Here is a 21,490-nt window from a genome sequence, read left to right on the forward strand (position 1 = left end):
GTTATCTTAATTTGCATAATTTTCCTTTGAAATATCTTGTTACTCTAATTACTCAAATGCCCTACCAGGGTTTCTCCTCCACTGTCCTGGCCTTTATCTTTGCCAGCCTTCCACGAGTCTTAGTCCTTTACTTATTTTATTTTATGTTAGTTTTGCCTAATAAATCCCTAGCCTCAGATGTCACTACTCTAAGGCAGCTTCCCCAGTCTATTAGCTTTTGTCCTCTCTTCATCCACCGTATCTCAAGGGCACAAGAAGCTCTGTGATTTGTCAGTAGCTGCCATTTCTGCTGAAATGTACACTTCACAAGGAGCCATGCCTGTGTCATTTTCTGTGTTGTCTATAGTGCCAAGTATAGTCTTCTACATACAAATGTTCAGTAAATAATTTGTCTAATTGTGTCAAAGGAATGCCCAAGTCAGAAGTTGACCTCTGGTCTCTCACCTCCCTTGAAATTACATCAGTTACAGAACCTAGCAGGAAGTATTTCTTAAATTACTAAAGAGAACCTTCTTCAATTCATTACGATTGCTCAACTTACCTCTTCAGTTTATTTCAGCTATAGATAGCTCTAGATATCTGTAAGAGCTATTCATTACTCTTACATACTGGCAAAGGTCTGGTTCTGAGATAAGGAAAAGCAAAGTCTTTGTCATCCCCTTTGAGCAGTTTCATTTGGAAAGTTAGTGGGAACTATTTTAGGACATATCCAATTAGGAAGCATAAGAGGTAGGCAGCCACAACTGGTTCGCCAGGTTCTCTAACTTCCTCCTGAGCTTTGTGGAGAATGTCTAAAATGAAAAACCCTCGGACTTTTGAGGAGCAAACAGAATGCATCGTGAATTCTCTACTCGAAGACTTTGAGACCCCAAAATCCCACGCTGTTAACCGGAACCTACAGGATGCAGATGAACCATGCTCAGGTAAGGCTCCTAATCTGAGGCGGTGATTACAGGTGGGTGATAGAACCAGCGTCTGCTTCCTCTGGTTCCTCTCAAGCTTTAAAAAGCAAGTCCTAAACTTTTAGCAACCTTTGAAATAAAAGATCTTTTCAGTAGAAAAGATTATATGACTGCTGCTACTGAGAATAGACAATGCCAAAACTGTTTAAAAGAATTGCAAAAGTAGCAGAGGCTAGCCTGGTCTACAGAGTGAGTAGACAGCAAGGGGTACCTAGAGAAACCCTCTCTCTGGGGGGCGGGGGGGACAACTAAAGAACATTTCTGTTTTGCTGGGATTCAGGAGACTTTCCTGAATCCACATGGTGACTATGTTTTCCCTGTCTTAGGAGAGGATTACTCTTTTGATGTGGCTGTCATTGTTGGGCGCCTTCGAATACTGGGTGACCAGTTCAGTGGCGAGCTGGAAGCTTCTGCCAATAATATCATTTCGGTAACCATTGGAGGACAGGTCAGATTTTTGCTTTTTAATGTTGTTTGCTGTTCTATTCTATTTCAAGCTTTAATTTCCTCCCTCCCTCCTTCCTTCCTTCCCTATTTCTGTATACTAGAAATAGAATATTCTGTGAGGATTTGGAGGTATATGTTTGTTCAAGAAGCTATAGAGGGAAATGTGATTGCTAATTCTTCAGACATTAATAAAAACCCAGTACTATAGAAAGAACTCATCTTTATCAGAGCTGCCCTTTGTGTGCATAGATCATGTTCATAGTTAACTATTCTTTGAAAATAATCTTTTATGTATATTTGTTATTATTAATTATTACTATTATTGTATGATGTGGGGAGGGGGACACATGTGCCACTGCATGTCTGTGGAAGCCAGAGGACAATTTTGTGGAATTCTCCCTTTCCACTTTTGTGTAGGTTTAAGAGATTGAACTCGGGTCACCAGGCTAGTGTGGCTAGTATCTTTATTCCACTTTTATTCATATTTCTAGTGCTTAATTTTGTTGGGAGTGGACTCTTCCCCTTGTCCCAGGGCCCAGCAGTAAGAGTCAGAAATGTTGCATAGTTTACAAATCTGATGCAATTAGAGTTAACCTCTTAAAGGAACTTGCTGCCTTCTTATCAGAACTCTGATTACTGGCAATAGCACTTGGACTTTGTATTAGCCATGAAGATCATAAAACCGTCTTCCAGCAGATGTTGCTGATTATATCAACAGCAGCAAGTACTTATTACTTGCCATTATCACATTTCATTGTTTAATCATTAAACTTGTGTGTAAATCATTGCTACTCCTAGAATCTCTGAATCAGCATATGAGACCATGCGCAAATATCAAGGCTGCTCTCTTCCCTACAGGATTCACTAATTTTGAATCGTGCCTTACACACAGTAGGCCTGCAGGGTGTACTTCCTGGTTCCATACCATTTAAGAATATAAAAGAAATAAAGTCATAAGGAAACAAGTAAGAAACATACTCTATAAATGTTGAAGATAGGACTGGAGAGATGGCTCAGTGGTTAAGAGCACTGACTGCTCTTCGGAAGGTCCTGAGTTCAAATCCCAAGCAACCACATGGTGGCTCACAACCATCCGTAATGAGATTTGACACCCTCTTCTGGTGCGACTGACTACAGCTACAGTGTACTCACATACAATAAATAAATCTTTTTTTTTTAATTATTTAACACTTTATTTATTTATTTATTTATTATATGTAAGTACACTGCAGCTGTCTTCAGACACTCCAGAAGAGGGTGCCAGATCTCGTTACGGATGGTTGTGAGCCACCATGTGGTTGCTGGGATTTGAACTCTGGACCTTCGGAAGAGCAGTCGGGTGCTCTTACCCACTGAGCCATCTCACCAGCCCCAATAAATAAATCTTAACAAAACAAAATGATGAAGCTAGGTTTTGAGCCCAGACTTACTTCACAAGCACGCTTTTTTCTTCCCAATGGACAGTTTAGCGGATGTGTCTGCCTCACATTCAGACAGAAGCTCACTTCTAGCTACTGGCCTTGAGGCTGCCATAAGTGGCTGAGAGTTGGGTCTACTTTTTTCTTCTATATTTTGGACAACAACAATAACAACCCCAACACAATAACAAACCAACAACCCTGGACGGGGAAAGACATTTGAAACAATTTCAAACTCAAGTTGGAAATATGGTATAGAGAACTTCTCCAGACATTTGAGAATAGTTAACAGGACAGTTCCTTACTCTGCAATGCTTTTATATTTCCTTCAAGTAAGAAATGAACAGTGACACAGTAGTATTGAATCCTTACTGTTCACTCAATTTTTGTCACTTGTCCCAACAATATAATTTATATTATACCCAAAGCCAAAAAATACCTAGGCCAGTTTCATGGGTGGCATTTAGTTAGGTCTTTGGTCTGTATTGGTCCCTTAGTCTTTTCTTATATTTTATGGCCTTGACATTTGAAGATTATGGGAAATCTTTAATATCCCTGAACAAACTTGAGTTTGTCCTGTCTCGTTGAAAGAACTGTGTCTCTTTGTCATGTTTCAAATTTGCTCACTTTCTAGCAGAAGACCTTATACTAGCTGGGAATCAGTTATTCTCCAGGGAACTGTGGTTTCTTTCAGTTTTAATACTTAAAAACTAGAGGGACAGTGAGTAGACTGCTGACTGCTGTGAGCTTGAGTTCAGTCCTCAGGATACACATGTGAAAGGAAAGAATTACCTCCTGTAAGTTGTCCTCTGACTAACACATATGCACTATGCCATGCGTGCGCATGCACAGACACACACACAGACACACACACATTAAGTAAGTTTTAGGACTTAACCTTCTGCTCTGACAGGACTGGGCCCCTTTATGCCTCAAAGATCCACCTTGACCCCATCTAACAGCTGTTGTACCAGTTTATTTGAGAGGGGAAAAAGAAGAAAAGAAGTTTTATTGTTATTTCACATAAGACTTTGTTATGCATTTCCTAATCATGGAATAATCCCTTCATAAGTCAGACTTGCTCACTGTCATGTGCTTAATAGCTTTCTTTCAAAATAAGTAGTTCATCCCACCCAATAATATCTGAAAGTACGAACTCTGTAGGTGATTTAATGTTTTTCTAATATTAAAATAACAGAATATTAAGATGAGATTTGTCCATCTGCCCTCTAATATCACCCCATGCTGCCAGTGGTCCATTTGCCACCTCTGAGCACGTCTGAGACTTGCAGCCTCTGGTACTGTTTGAGTCATAACTAACAGAGCCTGTCTCCCTCCTCAGCCAGCAAGTACTGTACTCAAGGACACAGTACAGTCTCTCAGCAGAACCTGGTGTACTCAGGACCCTACCTTAGTTTTTGAACGAGCCTTTTTGGCAGTATCAGTAAAACTTCTTGAATATGTGGTCCGTAAGGCTCCAGAAGTGGCAAGACGGGTGGCTGACTACGTGACGGGCATGATCAACAGGAACACAGCCATCCGAGAGTTTATCCAGGGCCAGGGAGGATGGGTAAGCATCTGTTCAGTCCCATGCTTTGCTAGGCATTTGTGCTCTTCTGGCTTTAATAAGTAGGACTCTTAATTATGAACGTTTTGGTAAATTGCTATGGAAAAAGGAAATAGAAGCTCAGCCTGTGAGGATTAGACTGCTGCCTGAAGTGTTGACTGCTGGCCATAAAATAATCTCTACCATATCTACATAGTCAGCTATAAGTGTGTTGTGGTACAGTTCTAATCTCAGCCTGACTTTATCTGCTTCCTGGTGAATTTCTGAATCTTTATTTCTTGACATCTTTAATATGTATTGAGGACATTTAGAGTAATCGTGTGTGTGTGTGTGTGTGCGCGCATGCACGCATGTGTGCATGTGTGTGGTCTGTGATATATACATGCATATGCTTTTGAGTTCAGGCATGGGCCTGCCACAGCTCATATGTGGAGGCCAGAGAACAACCTTGGATGTCAGTCCTAGCTTCTCACTATGTTTGATACAGAGTCTCTTTGTAGTTCCACTGCATATGAGGCTTGCTGGCCCATGAGCTCCTGGGAATAGTGTCTCTGCCTCCCATGCTGATGTAGGAGCACTGGGATTAGAGATGTCCACTACCACATCCAGCTTTATATGTGCTCTGGGGATTTGAACTCATATCTTCATGCTTGTGCTTCTGGTAAGCCATTTCCTAGCCTCCAGAATAACCTTATTATTACCTAACAAAAAAAGAAAACATTTTGTGAAAAAGAGTCTTTCAGACACAACAGGACTGATGTACATATGAGTTCACAGTGACTGTGACTGCATGCATGAGTTCAAGGCAAGTGTAATCTCAGCACTGAGACAGGAAAGTGGACACAGGCTCCAACCCCTAACCAAGAAGCTAATTGGAATTGGTACCTGCTGGCAAAGTAAAATTTATTTTTTTCCAATGGAGTCTCACTGAGAATCACACTTGAAGGTAGTCCCCACGCCCAGGAGTAGATGGCCAATACAAAACAAACTCAATAGTATTTTTATAGAGTATAAGTCTCATTTTGTTTTGTTTAGGCATTTTTTTCTCTGACTGGTCTTTTACTCAGATATTTTGGTTTCTATTGTTGTGGTTTTGTGCGGTGTGTGTGTGTGCATGTGTGTGTGAAGGAGCGAGTGCACTTCTTGGTTTTTGTTTTTTAAAGAGAGAGACAAAGACAGAGACAAAGACAGAGACAGATAGATAGAGAAGATAAAGCTGGGTCGGTCAGTAGGGATGGGAAGGATCTGGGAGGAATTGGGGAAGGAGAAAACATTTTCAAAATTCATTGTATGAAAAACAATTGTTTTTCAATAGAAAAAAACTAGTTTGTCTCCTCTATTGTAGAGTTGACTGTAGACAACATGCTAACCCTTTATCAATCATTCTGTCTATCTATCTATCTATCTATCTATCTATCTATCTATCTATGTCTTTTCTGGTTTTGTTTGTTTTGTTTTGTTTGAGACAGGGTTTCTCTGTATATCCCTGGCTGTCCTGGAACTCACTCTGTAGACCAGGCTGGCCTTGAACTCAGAAGTCTGCCTGCCTCTGCCTCCCGAGTGCTGGGATTAAAGGTGTGTGCCATCACTGCACAGCACTTTTATCTTTTATAAATATTTATTTTTGTTATTGAAAGTAGATTTTTTTCATTATATTCTGATTTCAAATTCTGGTTTTTCTTCCCCCAGCTCCTCTAAGATCTCTACACTTTTCCACCCACCAAAATTCACATTCTTTCTTGTTCTCATTAGAAAGTAAACACTAGAGCTGGCGAGATGCCTCAGAGGGTAAGACTGTTCTTCCAAAGGTCCTGAGTTCAATTCCCAGCATCCACATGGTGGCTTACAATCATCCATAATGAGATCTGATGCCCTCTTCTGGTGCGTCTGAAGTCAACTATGTATAATAATAAATAAATCTTTGGGCTGGAGCAAGCAAATGACTGAGCGAGCAGAGTTGACCGGAGGGAGCAGAGTTCCTAAAATAATTCAACTCCTAACAACCACATGAAGGCTCACAACCATCTGCACAGCTACAGTATACTCATATACATTAAATAAATAAATAAATCTTAAAGAAAGAAAGGAAGGAAGAAAGAGAAGAAAGTAAATACTAAACCTGTATCTTAATAATTTGTAATGGCAGTTCCTGAAGGTTATCTTCAGACAATTCTCTGGATTCCCAGACAGTTCCTAAGGACCATCCTTTTGATTAGGATTCTCACTGTCTTCCTAGGAAAACCTGGAGAGCTGAAGAAGAGGATTATTCTAACCCAGACTGAACATCACATCCTCTGACGAATTGGGTGGGCGATTGATTTCTGACAATTAAAACATTCTGTTTTCAATTCATCCAGTTTTGTTTTTTACTGACCATTGACTCTGGAAGCAGCCTCTAAAAGCCTACCGTGATATTATACTTTCTCATGTGAATTTTAGTGAGAGTTTATTGAAACAAAGACCTCTTGACAAAGTAATTTCTTACTAGTAAAATTTCAAGCACCAGATCAGACCTTTGCTGGAGATATTTGGAAGGAAACAGCACATCAGAAACTTTTTCTTCGGGTTTAGACCTGTCTTTTGGCAAGAATTTTATCTGTTAGTGATTTTGGAATCAAAAGGATGTCAGGAGTTTTTAGTTAACAATCTTGTTCCTTCGAGTAAAGGATTTTCTTTCAGGTCTACCCTAGGTTTCACGTTTCTTTATCCTGAGCAGAATTACTTATCCATTCTAAGAATTAAAGGCAAAACTAGCAGTTTACTTACTTACCTTCCCACTAGAAATATCAAAGAGAGAGGAAACAGCTGTCATGCTTTACTGTCAGGGCACGGAGGCACTGGTCCACATGCAGGACCATTTGCTCATCCCCGCTTGGCTAACTTCACACTGTAAGAAGGCCCCAGACCTTAATACAACTGACTCCATGATTGAAATTCCACTTTTAGCTTGTTTACAGAAGTATGTCAACCCAGAATATGTTTTCTGGGTTTTTTTGTTTGTTTGTTTGTTTGTTTCTTGGGTTTTTTTGTTTTTGTTTTGTGCTTAAAATCTCACCTTGAGAAAGGCTCGATGCTACACTGAGATCCCAAATACCCAGTGTAGGCATTGGCCCACCGATGAAGACTTTCTATTGGCTTAAGCCCATGTTTGAGCCTCTTGGCTCTGGTGGATATCCCACATTTCTGGAGGTCCTACTGAGATCCCCAGAGACCAGTCCTTGAGACCCCAGGAGTCGCAGATCTCTTTGGAGCAGCAGGAAGAGCAGAGTAGTCACAGAGCTTCTAGGAGGTGTGCACCGTGGGTTCCAGGACTCTGATCAGTCATTCCCTAGCACTCCAAAGTGGTTTGGTCCCTTTACCTCAAAAGGAAACAACTTAGAAAGTCTGTGGGTCGGTTACTTCTGAGGTAAATCTGGTTAAGCCACCTTACTTTTAGACACATTGGAGAAGTTAGACATGGCCACTGATCCCATGTGCAGGGTCCATGAATGGATTGAGGCCATCCCTGTTGTTTTTACTGTGTGTCTTCCTATGTGTTTCTGTCAGTTCTGTTTTCCTTTATTAACCACTGTGCTATGCCTACTCCAGTAAAGTCTGCCTGTTGAGGTCAGAAGGCCTGGAGACAGTCATGAGGCAAAGAGTTTCAAGAAAACTCAGCCTCCTGGAACCTTGGCATTCTCATAACCCGTATACTCATACCCTATCCCTGCATTAGTATGGTGTATGCTCTCTTTCAGTATTGTTTTATTGTAAGTGTCTTTAAAGATTGAATTTTAACATAGGTGAGCCTCCACCAGTGTTCAAACGCCCTAAAAAATCCTTGAAGCCAATGAGCTTGGAATTCAGCAGGAATTCAGTAAGAATGCCACCTATTCAGAAACATTCAAATTTACTTCTAGTAGAGAAGGTGAAACTAATTAGGTATTACAAAGAACGGAGCTAGAATAGCTAAGGGCTAGTCTGCTGAGTGATTACTTAGGACAGTAGCCAGTCTCACCCAAACAAGGAAATACACAATGGCCTAGTTAGTAGGTGGGTTTACCATGAAAGAGTTAGGGAATCCCCCTGAGACAGGTTTCTCCACTAGGCCCAAAGAAACAGCATAATCAGGCATTTACTAAGAACCCCAGGTGTTGGGCTTAACAATAGACTAGCATTACATCTGGCTCCCTTTTTAGTGGTAGAGGCCTGGTCCCCACCTTCTTTTGATATATACATTCTTTTTTTTTTTTTTTTTTTTTTTTTTTTTTTTTTTTTTTTGCTTTTTTCGAGACAGGGTTTCTCTGTGTAGTCCTGGCTGTCCTGGAACTCACTCTGTAGACCAGGCTGGCCTCGAACTCAGAAATCCACCTGCCTCTGCCTCCCAAGTGCTGGGATTAAAGGCGTTTGCCACCACGCCCGGCTATATTCCTTTTGTTTTGTGTCACTGTAACTCGGTGGATGTGAATCGCCTGGTTTCTTGTTATTCTTCTGTATAAAAAGTTTTATGCTCGATTTTACAAATTACACTCAGATTCAACACACTCATGTCGCATCTGTTTGTCACCCCACTTTCACTGACTCCTTCACCCACCTGCAACCAGAGACCTGTTCCATGCAGATAGGAGACCCAAAAAAGGGGTTAGTCTGTGGCACCACTGGCCCAAAAAAGTTCCTATAATTGTTCAATTAATTAGTTTAGTTACCCAAGTCTAGACTAAACAGAAAGGGAAATTGCAACCCTCATCACTTGGCTTAGAGAGACAGGCATCCTAGTGTCCTGCTGGTTACCCTGGAACCTAGTGCCCTCCTGGCCACCCTTGAACACCTAGTGCCCTGCTGGCCACCCTTGAACACCTAGTGCCCTGCTGGCCACCCTTGAACACCTAGTGCCCTGCTGGCCACCCTTGAACACCTAGTGCCCTGCTGGTTACCCTTTAACACCTAGTGCCCTGCTGGCCACCCAGGAACACCTAGTGCCCTGCTGGTCACCCTGGAACACCCCTCTCCTGCTTGTGAGGAAACCTGAGACCTCTGGCTCCCATGAGTCTAATTCTTCCAGGGAAATAACTGTATACTGTCTTGGATCTGGACAATGCATTCTTCAATTTCCCATTGGCAGAGGTGAGTGAACCCATCTGTGCTTTTAAAAGGAGCAGACTCAGAGAGAGGTTGCAATGGACAACTTACATGGAACAGGTTGTCCTGATGATTTAAAAATTTTCCAGTTTTAAGTTTTAAACTTTTGATCAGACACTGAATGCTGACCTCCTGCCATTCCATCTGAGGTTTTCCAGGAACATATAAGGGCCACTGAGGGACTGAATGCTGACCTCCTGCCATTCCATCTGAGGTTTTCCAGGAACATATAAGGGCCACTGAGGGACTGCTGCAAGAGTTATAGGCTCTGGGCTATGAAATATTGGCTAAAAAAAACCCAACTTGTACATCCTATCTTGGCTACCAGCTGAGGGAGGGAGACTACCTCACAGTAGGATCACTGCTATCCTTCAGATCCCAACTCAAAAGATTTAAGAGGCAGGTTTCAGGGTTCCTGGGGGCAGCTAGACATTGCTGCCTCTAGACACCAGAGTCTATGGAATAGTAAGGCCTCTATACACTAGCACAAAGCAAAACTGAACCTCTCATCTGACCTAGACTAAACAAAAGGTATTTGAGGCTTTAAAAATAGTTCTGACTTCAGCTGCAGGCCTAGAACTTCCAGATGTCTCAAAACCTTTTCTTCTGTTTGTCCATGAAACAAAAGACATTACAAAAGGAGTTTTGATCCAAACTTTGAGGTCATGGAAATACCCTGTGACAACCTGCTGAAATGATTGGATCCATCTAAGAGCTGTGGTGGCTACCGCTAGTCTAATGAAAAAAATTACCTCTCAGTCAAGATCTTATACTCACATACCCCATGCCATTGAGGCCCTCCTCAATGCCTGTGTGACCCAGTACCTGTCCCTACTCCTGGACCACCCTTGAGTGCTTTTTGAGAAACCCACTGCCATCCATCCTGTCACCTTCTTGCCTGATGCCAGCCTGCAAGTGCTGATCCATGACTGTCATGAGATGAAGGATGAAATAAGGTACACGGGGGCTAAGGAAGTTACTTTAACTGAAACAATGTGGGCCCATACCAGGTATCTTAGTCTAGATAGCAGAACAGATTGATCTTAGCCAGGATCTCAGAAGGGAAAAAAGAAAAGTGCACCACTACACAAAGTTGTTATGCTATTACTACTGTGCATGCCCATAGTAAGATCAACAGAGAGAGAATGCTTCTCACTACTGGGGGAAAGAATATTAAAAACAAAGAGAAAATCTAGCCCCCACCCACCCACCCACCCACCCAGAGACTTTTGGCTTTCTCTGTAAATCTTCCCCTATCCTCTACTGGTCTACTTCAAGGACATAAAAAAAGATAATTCCCTTGAACCAAGAGGTAACAGGGCCACTGACTTAGCTATCTGACAAAAGGCCCTAAGATCAGTGGGGCTTACTGATATTCTGAGGACTGTGGGGAGCCTCCTGGCCTGGAGTGGGTTGAGATGAGACACAGAGTCCGACTCAGGTGTGGCTTTAAAGACTGGTGGTCTCTGGACATTTTAGCTCTCAAACTATACTGAATGCTGATTATAACTTCTAAAAGGTCCATAAAAACTTTCTTGCTCTTTCTGAGGGTTAAAGCTGCTGGCTTAGGTGATTAACACCTGTAGCCTAACAGCAGGGGGTGGGGGGGGATGAGAGGTGGGGGTGGGGGGGGTGGGGGTGGGGTGATTAAGTAGCCTTTGTTCTACAGCCTGCTAGTTAAAGTCGCCAGAAGAAAAAGGGACACTTTGAAAAGTGATTTTAGTGTTTAGCGTTTATTTCTAAGTTGTAAAAAGTTACTCCTATGAAAATTCTCTAAGAAAAAGGGGGAAAGGGGGCTTGTAAGAAGGGGGGATAAGGGGAGAGATTGTCCTCAACATTTATACATCTTTTTGAATATATAATCACATGGTAAAAAGTTCATCATAAGTTTACACATAAATTCAAATTATAAATCAAATAAGAGAATGTTTACATGCATATCCAATGAGAGTTAATTATCTGGCTAAATATTAATTATCTGTCCCAAGCTTAACAGGTTCATGGAGAGTTAAAAACCATAACTAAGTTATTAGTGAAGTTTTGTATTGATAAACCCAGTCAATATTTTATCTCCTGCCCTAGTACCTATAATAAATTATAGTTCCCTTTTTACGACCTTTGGTTAATGGTATTACAACCTTTTGGAATGTGCACTGAGTAGTAGAAGCAATGAACTAGTGACACTTGGAGACTGTCAGAGTTGTCATTGCAGTTTTGACCATCAGAAAGGACCTAATAGCAGTCCCACTATAAAGGAACTTAATAAATGCTGATATAATTTTAGGAATTTTTATAGGGGCATCATTAAAAATTAAGAAGTCATTTATTTGTCTATATAGCATCACTACAAGACAGTACATTTTCATTGTTCTATAGAGATCTGCTCAAAAGGATGTGCTAATACTAATGATTGTTATATATATTTAATAATACCAGGAAAACCATTTTAATAGCAGGAATTTTCCTAAAATGAATTTTTCCTGGGCCTTGTCTATTGGAACAAATCCATTGTGGATTATTAATCCAAGGCAGGTCACCTGTTAGTTATTAGCTCGTTTGCTCCTGACAGATGACATATCCCAACCTTGTGCTGCCTGAGACTCCATGGCATAACAAGAGGAAGGGATGAACAGCTCCAACCCACAAGTTGATGGAGGATGCCAGAGGGAAAAATCATTCTCTCATTCTCAACAACTGGCAGGACTCTGGTGTCATGGTACCTGGCTGTCACCAGGCTACTCATCTGGGGTCCCATAAAACTTTCTGAGTTGCTCAGACCAAGGTATGTTATACCTAGCCTATAAATATATATTAATTATACCTATTGTGGGAGGCCACATGTGCTGTTGCAGGGTGGCGCTGGCTTCTGCTGGCCACCACGCATACATAGGCAGTAAAGTTTTTTTTTTTTTGCCAAGATGAGGTTTTGAGAATTAACCAAAATTAACCAATCAGATGAGAGAGAAGTTAACCAATCAGATGAGAGAGAAGTTAACCAATCAGATGTAGGCATGCAAATGAGGTGGTAAGCATAACCCAAGCACAACCAATCTGGGTGTGAGACATGCCTCTCCTAGGCCTATGTAAGCAGCACCAGTTTTGGGCTTGGGGTCTCTTCGCCTCTGCAATCAAGCTCTCCCAATAAACATGTGCCGAAGGATCCTGTTGCAGCGTCGTTCTTGCTGGCAAGCCAGGGCACGTGCAAGAACCTATATATAATTAATATATAGAATGGGATGTCTCAGTCAGGTGCCAGGTTGATTCTCAAGTAAATCCAAAGCAGAGAGCCCTTACCCAAGAAGGAGTCCAAGTGAGAGAACAACACTTGAGCAAACATTGGGAAAACTGACTTCAGCAAGATCTGACCTTCAAGGGGAGGATAAAAGTACTTGCTAGTTTTTATAGATGCCTTTTCCTGCCTGAACTGAAACTGCTCAAATTGTAGCTTAATAGCTCCTCCAGAAGCTGGTCCCCTATTTTGACCTCCCCCTAGCAATGGGGTCCAACTTTCATAGTCAACACCTCTCAATTAATAGCTTTAGACATAGATTGAAAACTTCATTGTGCTTATAGACTTCAGAATTCTGGGCAGGTTAAAAACAAAACAAAACACAACAACAACAACAAAAATAGGACATTAAAAAAACCCTGACAAAATTCTCCCTAGAGTCCAGTGGAGGGTGAGTAGATGTCCTTCCTTTGTTGTGCTTCAAGTCTGCTGCTCCCCATAGAAAAAGGGATTGACCCACTATGAGATTATGTCTGGAAGACTTCCCAGGCAATCAGCAGAATTCTCTAAACATTCCTTTCTCAAGTCACAACAGGCCTTCCAGTTCTCCATACAGGCTATTCATTGGACTCTCTGAGAGACTCAGCCAACCTCCGAGTCCACCACCAGTCTCCCCTTGTTCAAGTCCAGTGCACCATCTGAGTTAAGTGGGTAGCCAAAGGGGAGCTGCAACCAACTTGGAAAGGCAACCACATGATGACTCTCTCTCTCCCCACTCCTACAGCTGTGAAGGTAGAAGGATCCACAGATCCATCACACCTAGGTAAGAAAGCAGGAGCGGCAGAAGCCACAGTTGTTGCTGCCAAGTATACTGTCTGCCGGACGAGGGGCCCATCAAAATTAAGGTTTCATCAGGTACCAGGCCCTTCCATTCCCTGCCCTTTCCCTCTTCCTGAGATTTTTGTTTGATATGAATACAGAGTTATGGTCCACCCACCAAAACTCTCAGGCCTAGACCTGGAAACTAGGGAAGACAGATACAGGGAAGGTATTAGCTAGCGGGTCTACAGACCAGAAACCCATATTCATCCTTACCTCTGCTCACCGATGCCTACTTTAAATGTGTGATTGTATTGGAATGACAGGAAGCAAAGCTTAAGGGCATTGTGGTCTGTGTATCTCACTGTGGTGACTTTTAGCTGATGCTGAGCAAGGCTGACCACTTCCCCTCCCTTGGTCAGCCATGTGCTGTTGCTGGAACAGTTCTACTTTATAAACCTATGCTGAATCCTGTATCCCTAGACACATCGCACCGGGCTACTAACCTAGAAACATAGCAGACGTTAGTGCATTTGCTACATAAGACGGTTGGTGGGCTTCTTTGTCCCTTACATGACTGCAAATCCATGATGGTGACCTTTATGGTAATTCTACCCCTTAGGCAAAAATCATCCAGACTGCCTGATTTTAACAGTTTGGTTTCGCTATAGGTTAATGATGTGATGTTGGACAAATGGCCTAATTCCTCTGTGCTTTAGTTTCCACTTCTTTAAAAGAGATTATTTAGTAGCCACGGGGCTGTTGAAAAAGTATATGGTACATTATTCTTTTAAACTTGGGTTGTTAGACCTGGCAGAAGTGGACACCCCATTCCTCCTTCACCCCTGCTCATTTCTGTGTGCTGTTTATCTCATAATCTCCCAGACTGCCATCCAGACTACAAAACCACAGCCTCTGAGCTTGTTTTATCCTTTTTCCTCTAATCATAATCATCTAATTGATCATTGTCATTTATTTCTTCCCTTTTGTCTCAATGCTTGCTAGAGATTTCAGTTGTTGTTGTTGTTTGTTATTTTCAGACAGGGTTTCTCTGTGTAGCCCTGGATGTCCTGGGACTCACTCTAGGGACCAGACTGGCTTTGAACTCACAAAGATCTACCTGCCTCTGCCTCCAGAGTGCTAAGATTAAAAGTGTGCACCACAATCACCACCTGGCTTCCTTATTGGCACCTGTCTGGACTTTTAGTAAAGTCTCTGTCAGGAGCCAGAATGGGACAAGCTAATAACTAGCAGGTGATCATTCTGAAGTGGCCTGCCTTGGATTATTATATAATCTGCGACAGGTGAGCCCTCATTAAGCAAGACTGTGAGGGACTAATTTTAGGAAAGATTCCTGCTATTAATATGCTTTTCCTGTTATTATTAAACATATATAACAATCACTAAGTAGAAGCACCCCCTTAGGAGCAGATCTCTGCAGATCCACGGAGATGTACTGTCTTGTAGTGATGCTATATAGACAAATAGATGACTTAAGTCTTAATGATGATCCTATAAGAATTCCTAAAATTATATCTGTGATTATTAAGCTCTTTTATTAATGGGCCTGCTATTAGGTCCTTTTCTGATAGTCAAAGCTGCAGTGAGAATTCTGCCAGTCTCTCAAGTGTCACCAGTTAGTTGCTCTTAGATGGTAACCAGACTTTCTCCTACTCAGAGCACATTCCAAGAGGTTGTAATACAATTACCAAAGGTCATAAAAATGGAGTTAACGATTTATTATAGGTGTTAGGACAGAAGATAAAATGTCAACTGGGTTTATCTATACAAAACATCACTAATAACTTAGTTATGGTTTTAAACCTTCAGTGAACCTGTGGAGCTGTGACAGGTGATGGATGTTTAGCCAGATAATCACTCCTAATGGATATGCATTCGCTGTTGTAAACTTCTGTTTCAATTTATGATTTGATTTTTTGGTGTGAACTCGTGATGAGCTTTTTAACATGTGATCATGTGTTCTGAATGATATTTTAAGAGCTGAGGACAAAGAGAAAAGTCAGAACTGAGGGACTGGGGTGAGAGGAACAGAGGTGAGGTGAGAAGAACTGAGCTGAGAAGGGAACTGAGCTGAGGAGTTTTTAGACAGAACATTTTTTAGATTAGAAGGAGAATGTAGAGTGGAGTAACTTAGAAATTATAGGTAACATAAAATACTAAGAGAGCAATGTGTAGAATGCAGAGGGAAAGAGGAAAAGAGAAGACGTCGCAGAGAGCAGAAGGAGCAGGCAGGCTTCTCCTTACCATGGGACAGAACAGGTCCCATGGTAAGGACAAGGCAGGTTTAGTCTTATTAAAAGAAACAAAGCTTTTTTTCTTACAAACATGAGTTTAATTCATTTAGCATTAAAAAGGTAAAAGGTTTTTCTTTCTGTATGTTGGAGTGCATTTTTTTCATCCAGAATGAGTGAGTTCTTTCTGCACGGTGCTTGGTCTTTTATTCCATATGCATATGTAAAGTATGGATGTGTGTGTTAGTATGTAATTGTGAGAATGTGTGTGTCTGTGTAAGTATGTAATTGTGAGAATGCATGCAAGCTGGGCCCAACTGGGTTTGAATAGAAATGAATAAATGAGCATGAATGAAGCTGAATATGAATTTATGTGAAATTATGCATATTTGCTTATGTAAAAGTTTTTCCTTCTTCTCCTGGTTCAATAGAAGTTTATTGCTCCAAATTTCCCCCTAGCCTGACAAGCAAGAGGCATCTGGACAAAAGGGAAAAGGCTCTAGCAATTAATCCTTTACTTAACCTCCTGCTGTTTTAGGATGAGATGCTAAGTGCCAGAAACTGCAGTTTCTGGCCTCAGAGGATCACAGAAGGCAGGTCAGCTACAATAACTTAGTAAGTTAGACTTAGATAAGTAAACTTTTTATTATACAGCAACCTTAAATTTCTCGTAAGACAAAGTTTTACCCCAGAAACTCGTAAGACACAGTCAAAGTCTGACGCTCCACCTATGCTCTTTCCCTCTCCGCTGCCTCAAGAAGAACCGACAAGAAAGAAGAAACACCCTACGATGGCGCTGGTGCTGGCCCTCGGAAAGTCTCCTTGTCCCTGGCTGATTTCTCTTCTCCAGCACTGTCCCATCCTAATCCAGCTTGTCATATCGATTGCCACCAGGCTGAAAAAAAGGTTTCTTTATCCATCGTTTCATTTCTATACACATATTTTTCTCTTTTTTCTTGAAAGAAGATCTCTGTGGACAAGGCTAGCTTCAAACTCAATCCTTCTCCCTCAGTGTTCTAAGTGTTAAGATTATAATTTATTTATTATTTTTAAAAAGATTATTTGTATTTCTGTGTATCTACGTTTATATGCCTTGCGTAGAGAACCAATCCACTTTAAAGTTTAGCACTGATGATTATGACATGTTTTCGAAAAGTTATCACAGAAAACCCATTTACTCCTTTTAAAATATATCTGTATGTGTGTGTCCACAAGTGTACCCACCTGCGGAGGTCAGAGAGCAACTTGCTAGAACAAGTTCTCTCCCTTCCACTCTGCGGTGGGTCCTAGGAACTGAATGCAGCTCAACAGAGTTGGCTGCAAACACCTTTGCCTCCTGAACCACCACCCTTGTGGGGAGCGGGTGTGGCGGCAGTCCCAAAGGCGCCAGGGACTGCAGCTAAGTCGTATGACTTGCACCTGACTTCTTCATATAAACCACAAACATCGTGAGAGCTGCGCAGGTGTACCAGGTTACTGGCGAAGCCATTTTGGTGGAGATATGCCCCTGCTGCCCTGATTAGCTGAAGCTGCATACCTGGTGAGGTGATGTGGCCTGCTGTGAGTGGATGGGAACTGATAGTATATAAGAGTGAGAGGCCCAGGGCTCGGGGTCTTTCGCCTACACAGTCAATGCTCTCCCAATAAACGTGTGCAGAAGGATCCTATTGTGGTGTCTTTCTTGCTGGAGAGTCAGGCGTCCCACACACCCTCAAGCCAACATTTACTCTGTTTAAAGAAATCGGAAAACACTTCCTAAAATCTTCGTTTTGATTGCCGTGCTCTCAAAATCCTCAAGAGAAAATTTGGAGCCCTTATAGCCAGCTTCTAAGCTTTTTTCCTAGAATTTTTTTCTTTTTATTCTTTTTGTGGTTCTTACCTCGAGTTCTCTAAAGTCATAGCTATCTGTGTGCTTATCTGAACGATAGCACTGTGCTAGCTGAAAGAATTCTTAACTTTTGTAGCAGTTGTTCGAGTCCCTGGCCTCCCTCTGAATTCGTTTGCATGTCTAAGGAAAGTGTGAATATTTATTGAGTGAATAAGTGATCGAGATGAGACTTCCTGTTCCAATTTCCCTTGACCCAAGCCTCAATGAGAACGCTTTCTCATACGAAAAGGGTTAAGTTGCTTCAACTACCAGAACTTATCACCTGATCTTTGCCCATTAGTATTCTGAAACCAAAGGCGAAGTGTGACTGTCTGCGGAGTAAGTGGGGGAGGATAACCGACTAAAAGTCTGCAGTACTAACTGAAGAGCTTGAGGAGGTCTCAGAATGTTGTAGAATCAAGAAACAGATGAAGGGATTTTCCCACCATGGATGATGTGAAAACATGACAAGTCACATGAGCTTCATTTATGGGATTTTAGAAGCCTCTTCTGCATCTGTTTATAAAAGGCAGTATAAGGACTTTGTGTCTACTGTGGCCTTTTTGAGTTGGACGCTGAACATTAGTAGGGACATAGTTCCCTCCACAGCAGTTCTCCTGCTGCTTGGGGCTCTCAGGGAGGAAGTTACTGTTTGCCTGGTTCCCAGGGCCTCCCTACAGGGAAGGTCCATCTGGTCCTGGCACAGTGAAAATGCCTACCCAGAAGGTACAAGTATAGACGGTGCCAGGCAACAGAGTTGGGACACTGGTGCAGTAGCTATTCATGTCAGAGTGGATTTTTCTCCACATAATAGAGCACACTTTATCATTCAGTCTTGTAGGTATACTCACTCCAAACCACGTTAAACATCGTGTTTCACACATGCATGGAAGTCAGTGTCCTTGCCTTTGATAAGTAAAAGTATAGGGCATGTTTTATATGTTCTCTCCGGAATAAACTCTCAAACTTAGGAGGAATAAGAAAGATGAAGAAACTCAAAAAATGTATGTAGCTGGAATGTAATTATAGGGCTTCAGACTCAGAAAATGGTGGTGAGACGGTGCAGGAAAGAGGTTTGAAGAAAAAGTAAGTAGGCGTAATGGCTTTGTTATTATTTTTTTATTGGTGAAAACTGGGGGTATGGGTAAAAACAGCAAAAGGAGTGTCAGTGGAGTGGAACAGTCTGCGGTGATGTGGCTGGGTAGCGTGGGCGAGGCAGGCTGATGAGGACAGCAGCTGATACTGGCAAGCTAAGCAGATTCACTTCCATTTGTTCCCATAGCTTATTATTTTTATACTTTAAAACGATGAGTGTGTGTGTGTGTGTATGATGCATACACATGTATGTAATTGTGTTGTGTATATGACTACAGAAGTTGGCATTGGGCATCCTCCTCTGTCACCTTCCACCCCATTCTTTGAGACAGGGTTTCTCACTGATCCTAGAGCTCACCAACTCAGCTACAGCGGGTGAGGGCCAGGGATCCATGCATCTGCTCTACCTTCCCTGTGCTAAGAACCCAGGCACACGCCATGGTATCCAGCTCTAAATCAGGTGCTGGGGATCCAAACACGGTCCTCCTGCTTGTGCAGCAAGTACTTCACCACCAAAGCCATCTCCCTCGCCCTGGGTTGTGGTTCTGTAGCATTAAAGCAACCTTGAACTCACTCCAATCCAGCATTTGCGGCTAGACACTAGATCAGTGCAAGAACACAGATGTGGAACGGAAATGGTGGGTAACCCGGGAATAACAAAGACCGTAAGGAAAAAGGAGCAAGAGGACCCGATGACCAAAAGAATGTTTACTAAGTCAGACTGTAACACAACACACAGTGCATCTGGAGTCACTGCCCAGGAAGTGTGAAACGAAAGCTAAAATGGAATGAACGAATTTTCCAAGGTAAACTCACATCCCCTCAGAGAGAGAGAGAGAGAGAGAGAAGGTGGCTCTGACTAGCTGGGGCTCCTGTTTTTCTTACAGTTTATCCTGTCCTAATTATCATCACTCCAAAAGGTGTATGTGTGTGTGTGCATGTGTGTATGTGTCTCTGTGTGTCTGTGTGTGTCTGTGTGTGTCTGTGTGTGTCTGTGTGTGTGGTGTGTATGTGTCTATGTGTGTTTCTATATGTGTGTGTATTTCTAGGAAGTGTGTGTGTATAATGTACTCCCTAATCTGCATGACACAGAAGTTTCCCTTTAAACTGGCAGAACAGGTAACTTGGAACAGGTAACGGTGAAGCATATAACTGTGTTGTCTTCTTCCTCTGAACTTGAGAGACAGGGGGCAGTGGTGAGCTGTGACTTTTTCCTTTCTTAGGAGCTTGCNCCCCCCCCCCCCCATGGTGCTTGTGAGTAGGCTGTTGCTTGGAACTGCTGTAACCACTTAGGGTTTATGCCACACTGGTTTAAGTATCTTTGGCAAATTCACAAACTCTTTTGGGCACTTGCTGACTTTTTTCTCTTCTGTGTAACCTCTGCTCCCTCTCTAGTGCACAATTTCCCCACAAAATAAAAGTGAATCAACATTGCTTTCATCCTGTATCATTATGCCCTGTGGAAATTAAGTAGACAGATTTGTTGAAATTAAGCAATTGTGTGTGTGTTCTCCTTCCATTTGAGTTTTGCCCGCTCAAGCGATCTTCTCAGGCAACGGCTCACAGCTCAGTGGGGGCTGAGGTTTCATTTTCTCACAATATCTCTTTGTCTTTAGATTTTACAGGAGAGCAAACTTTTGAGAATTGATGCTTATTTTTTTTTTTAATTTTGCACTTCTACAACTGATCATATGATGTCCAGCCCCAGTGGATACATCTACAACACAACTCTTGCATTAAGGCTCAGGGAACACTATGGAAGAAGGAGCAGAAAGACTGTAAGAGCCAGAGGACCAGAAAAATCTACTGTGAGATTATGTCTCCTAGAAATGACTGGGAAGCTGTACCCATAAGTCTTCAACAATATGGCCACCCAAACAAGACCTGAGCTATGGCAACACCAACCGATGCGCTAACATGGAAAAGTGAAATTTCACGGGCTCTACCCCTAGACAAGAAAGAACTCCAGGCAACTAAGGAGTGATGAGAGCTGAGGAAGGAGTCTTCCCTTGAGGACAAGCCTCCTAACTGATGATTCTATACCACATGGGCAGCCCCAAAATCATATGCATACAAGCAGCACTAAAGGGATTTGGTCAATTGTACTTATATCGTGTGTGTGTGTGTGTGTGTGTGTGTGTGTGCGCGCGCGCACAACAATAACAAAGAGGACAGGAATCTGAGAGTGAGTAGTGGGGTTAGAGAAAGGAAAGAGAATGAGGGGATGATATAATTATATTTAATTTAAAAATTATAAAGTTCTGGTAAGACATTACTTACAAATATTTAGGTTTTAGGTAAAAGATATAACACCATTTATGAAAGTTTTTCTTTCTTAAAAAAGAAGATTTCTTTTTAAATTATGTGTCTGTGTCTGTGCAAGCAAGCACAGGTACCCAGAGATGCCAGAGACTTCAGATCTTCCTGGAGCTGGACCTCCAGGCTGTTGTGAGCCAACACTGTGAGCGCTGGAAATTGAACTCTGCTGGCTGCTAAGCCCTCTCTCTCATCCAGGTTTATCTTATGGACTTATAGCTCCTTCCCTGGGAAGAGTTGAAAATTTAGTAAGATGTACTCTATGTTTGAGGAAAATAGATTTGACCATTATTAGATATTTTCCCCCGGGGAAAAAATTATATTTTAGGGACTTAAGAGAAAAATCTTGATGAGATAGAATTAGGGCAAGGTGGGATTTTTTTTTTTTTTTTTTTTTTTT

General features: G+C 41.9%; 1 protein-coding gene across 1 annotated transcript; it reads left to right on the forward strand.

The window, feature by feature from the left end:
* The first annotated feature begins 552 nt into the window (after window positions 1-552).
* On the forward strand, window positions 553-6,746 carry Bcl2l15 (BCL2 like 15). The gene is made up of 4 exons (XM_021159002.1): window positions 553-923; window positions 1,289-1,410; window positions 4,170-4,397; window positions 6,631-6,746. The coding sequence occupies exons 1-4, from the start codon at window positions 788-790 to the stop codon at window positions 6,646-6,648; spliced, it is 504 nt and encodes a 167-aa protein (XP_021014661.1). The 5' UTR covers window positions 553-787; the 3' UTR covers window positions 6,649-6,746.
* Window positions 6,747-21,490: the final 14,744 nt, after the last annotated feature.

Source organism: Mus caroli, chromosome 3 (genome assembly GCF_900094665.2).
Source record: "Mus caroli chromosome 3, CAROLI_EIJ_v1.1, whole genome shotgun sequence".
Taxonomy (NCBI): Eukaryota; Metazoa; Chordata; class Mammalia; order Rodentia; family Muridae; genus Mus; species Mus caroli.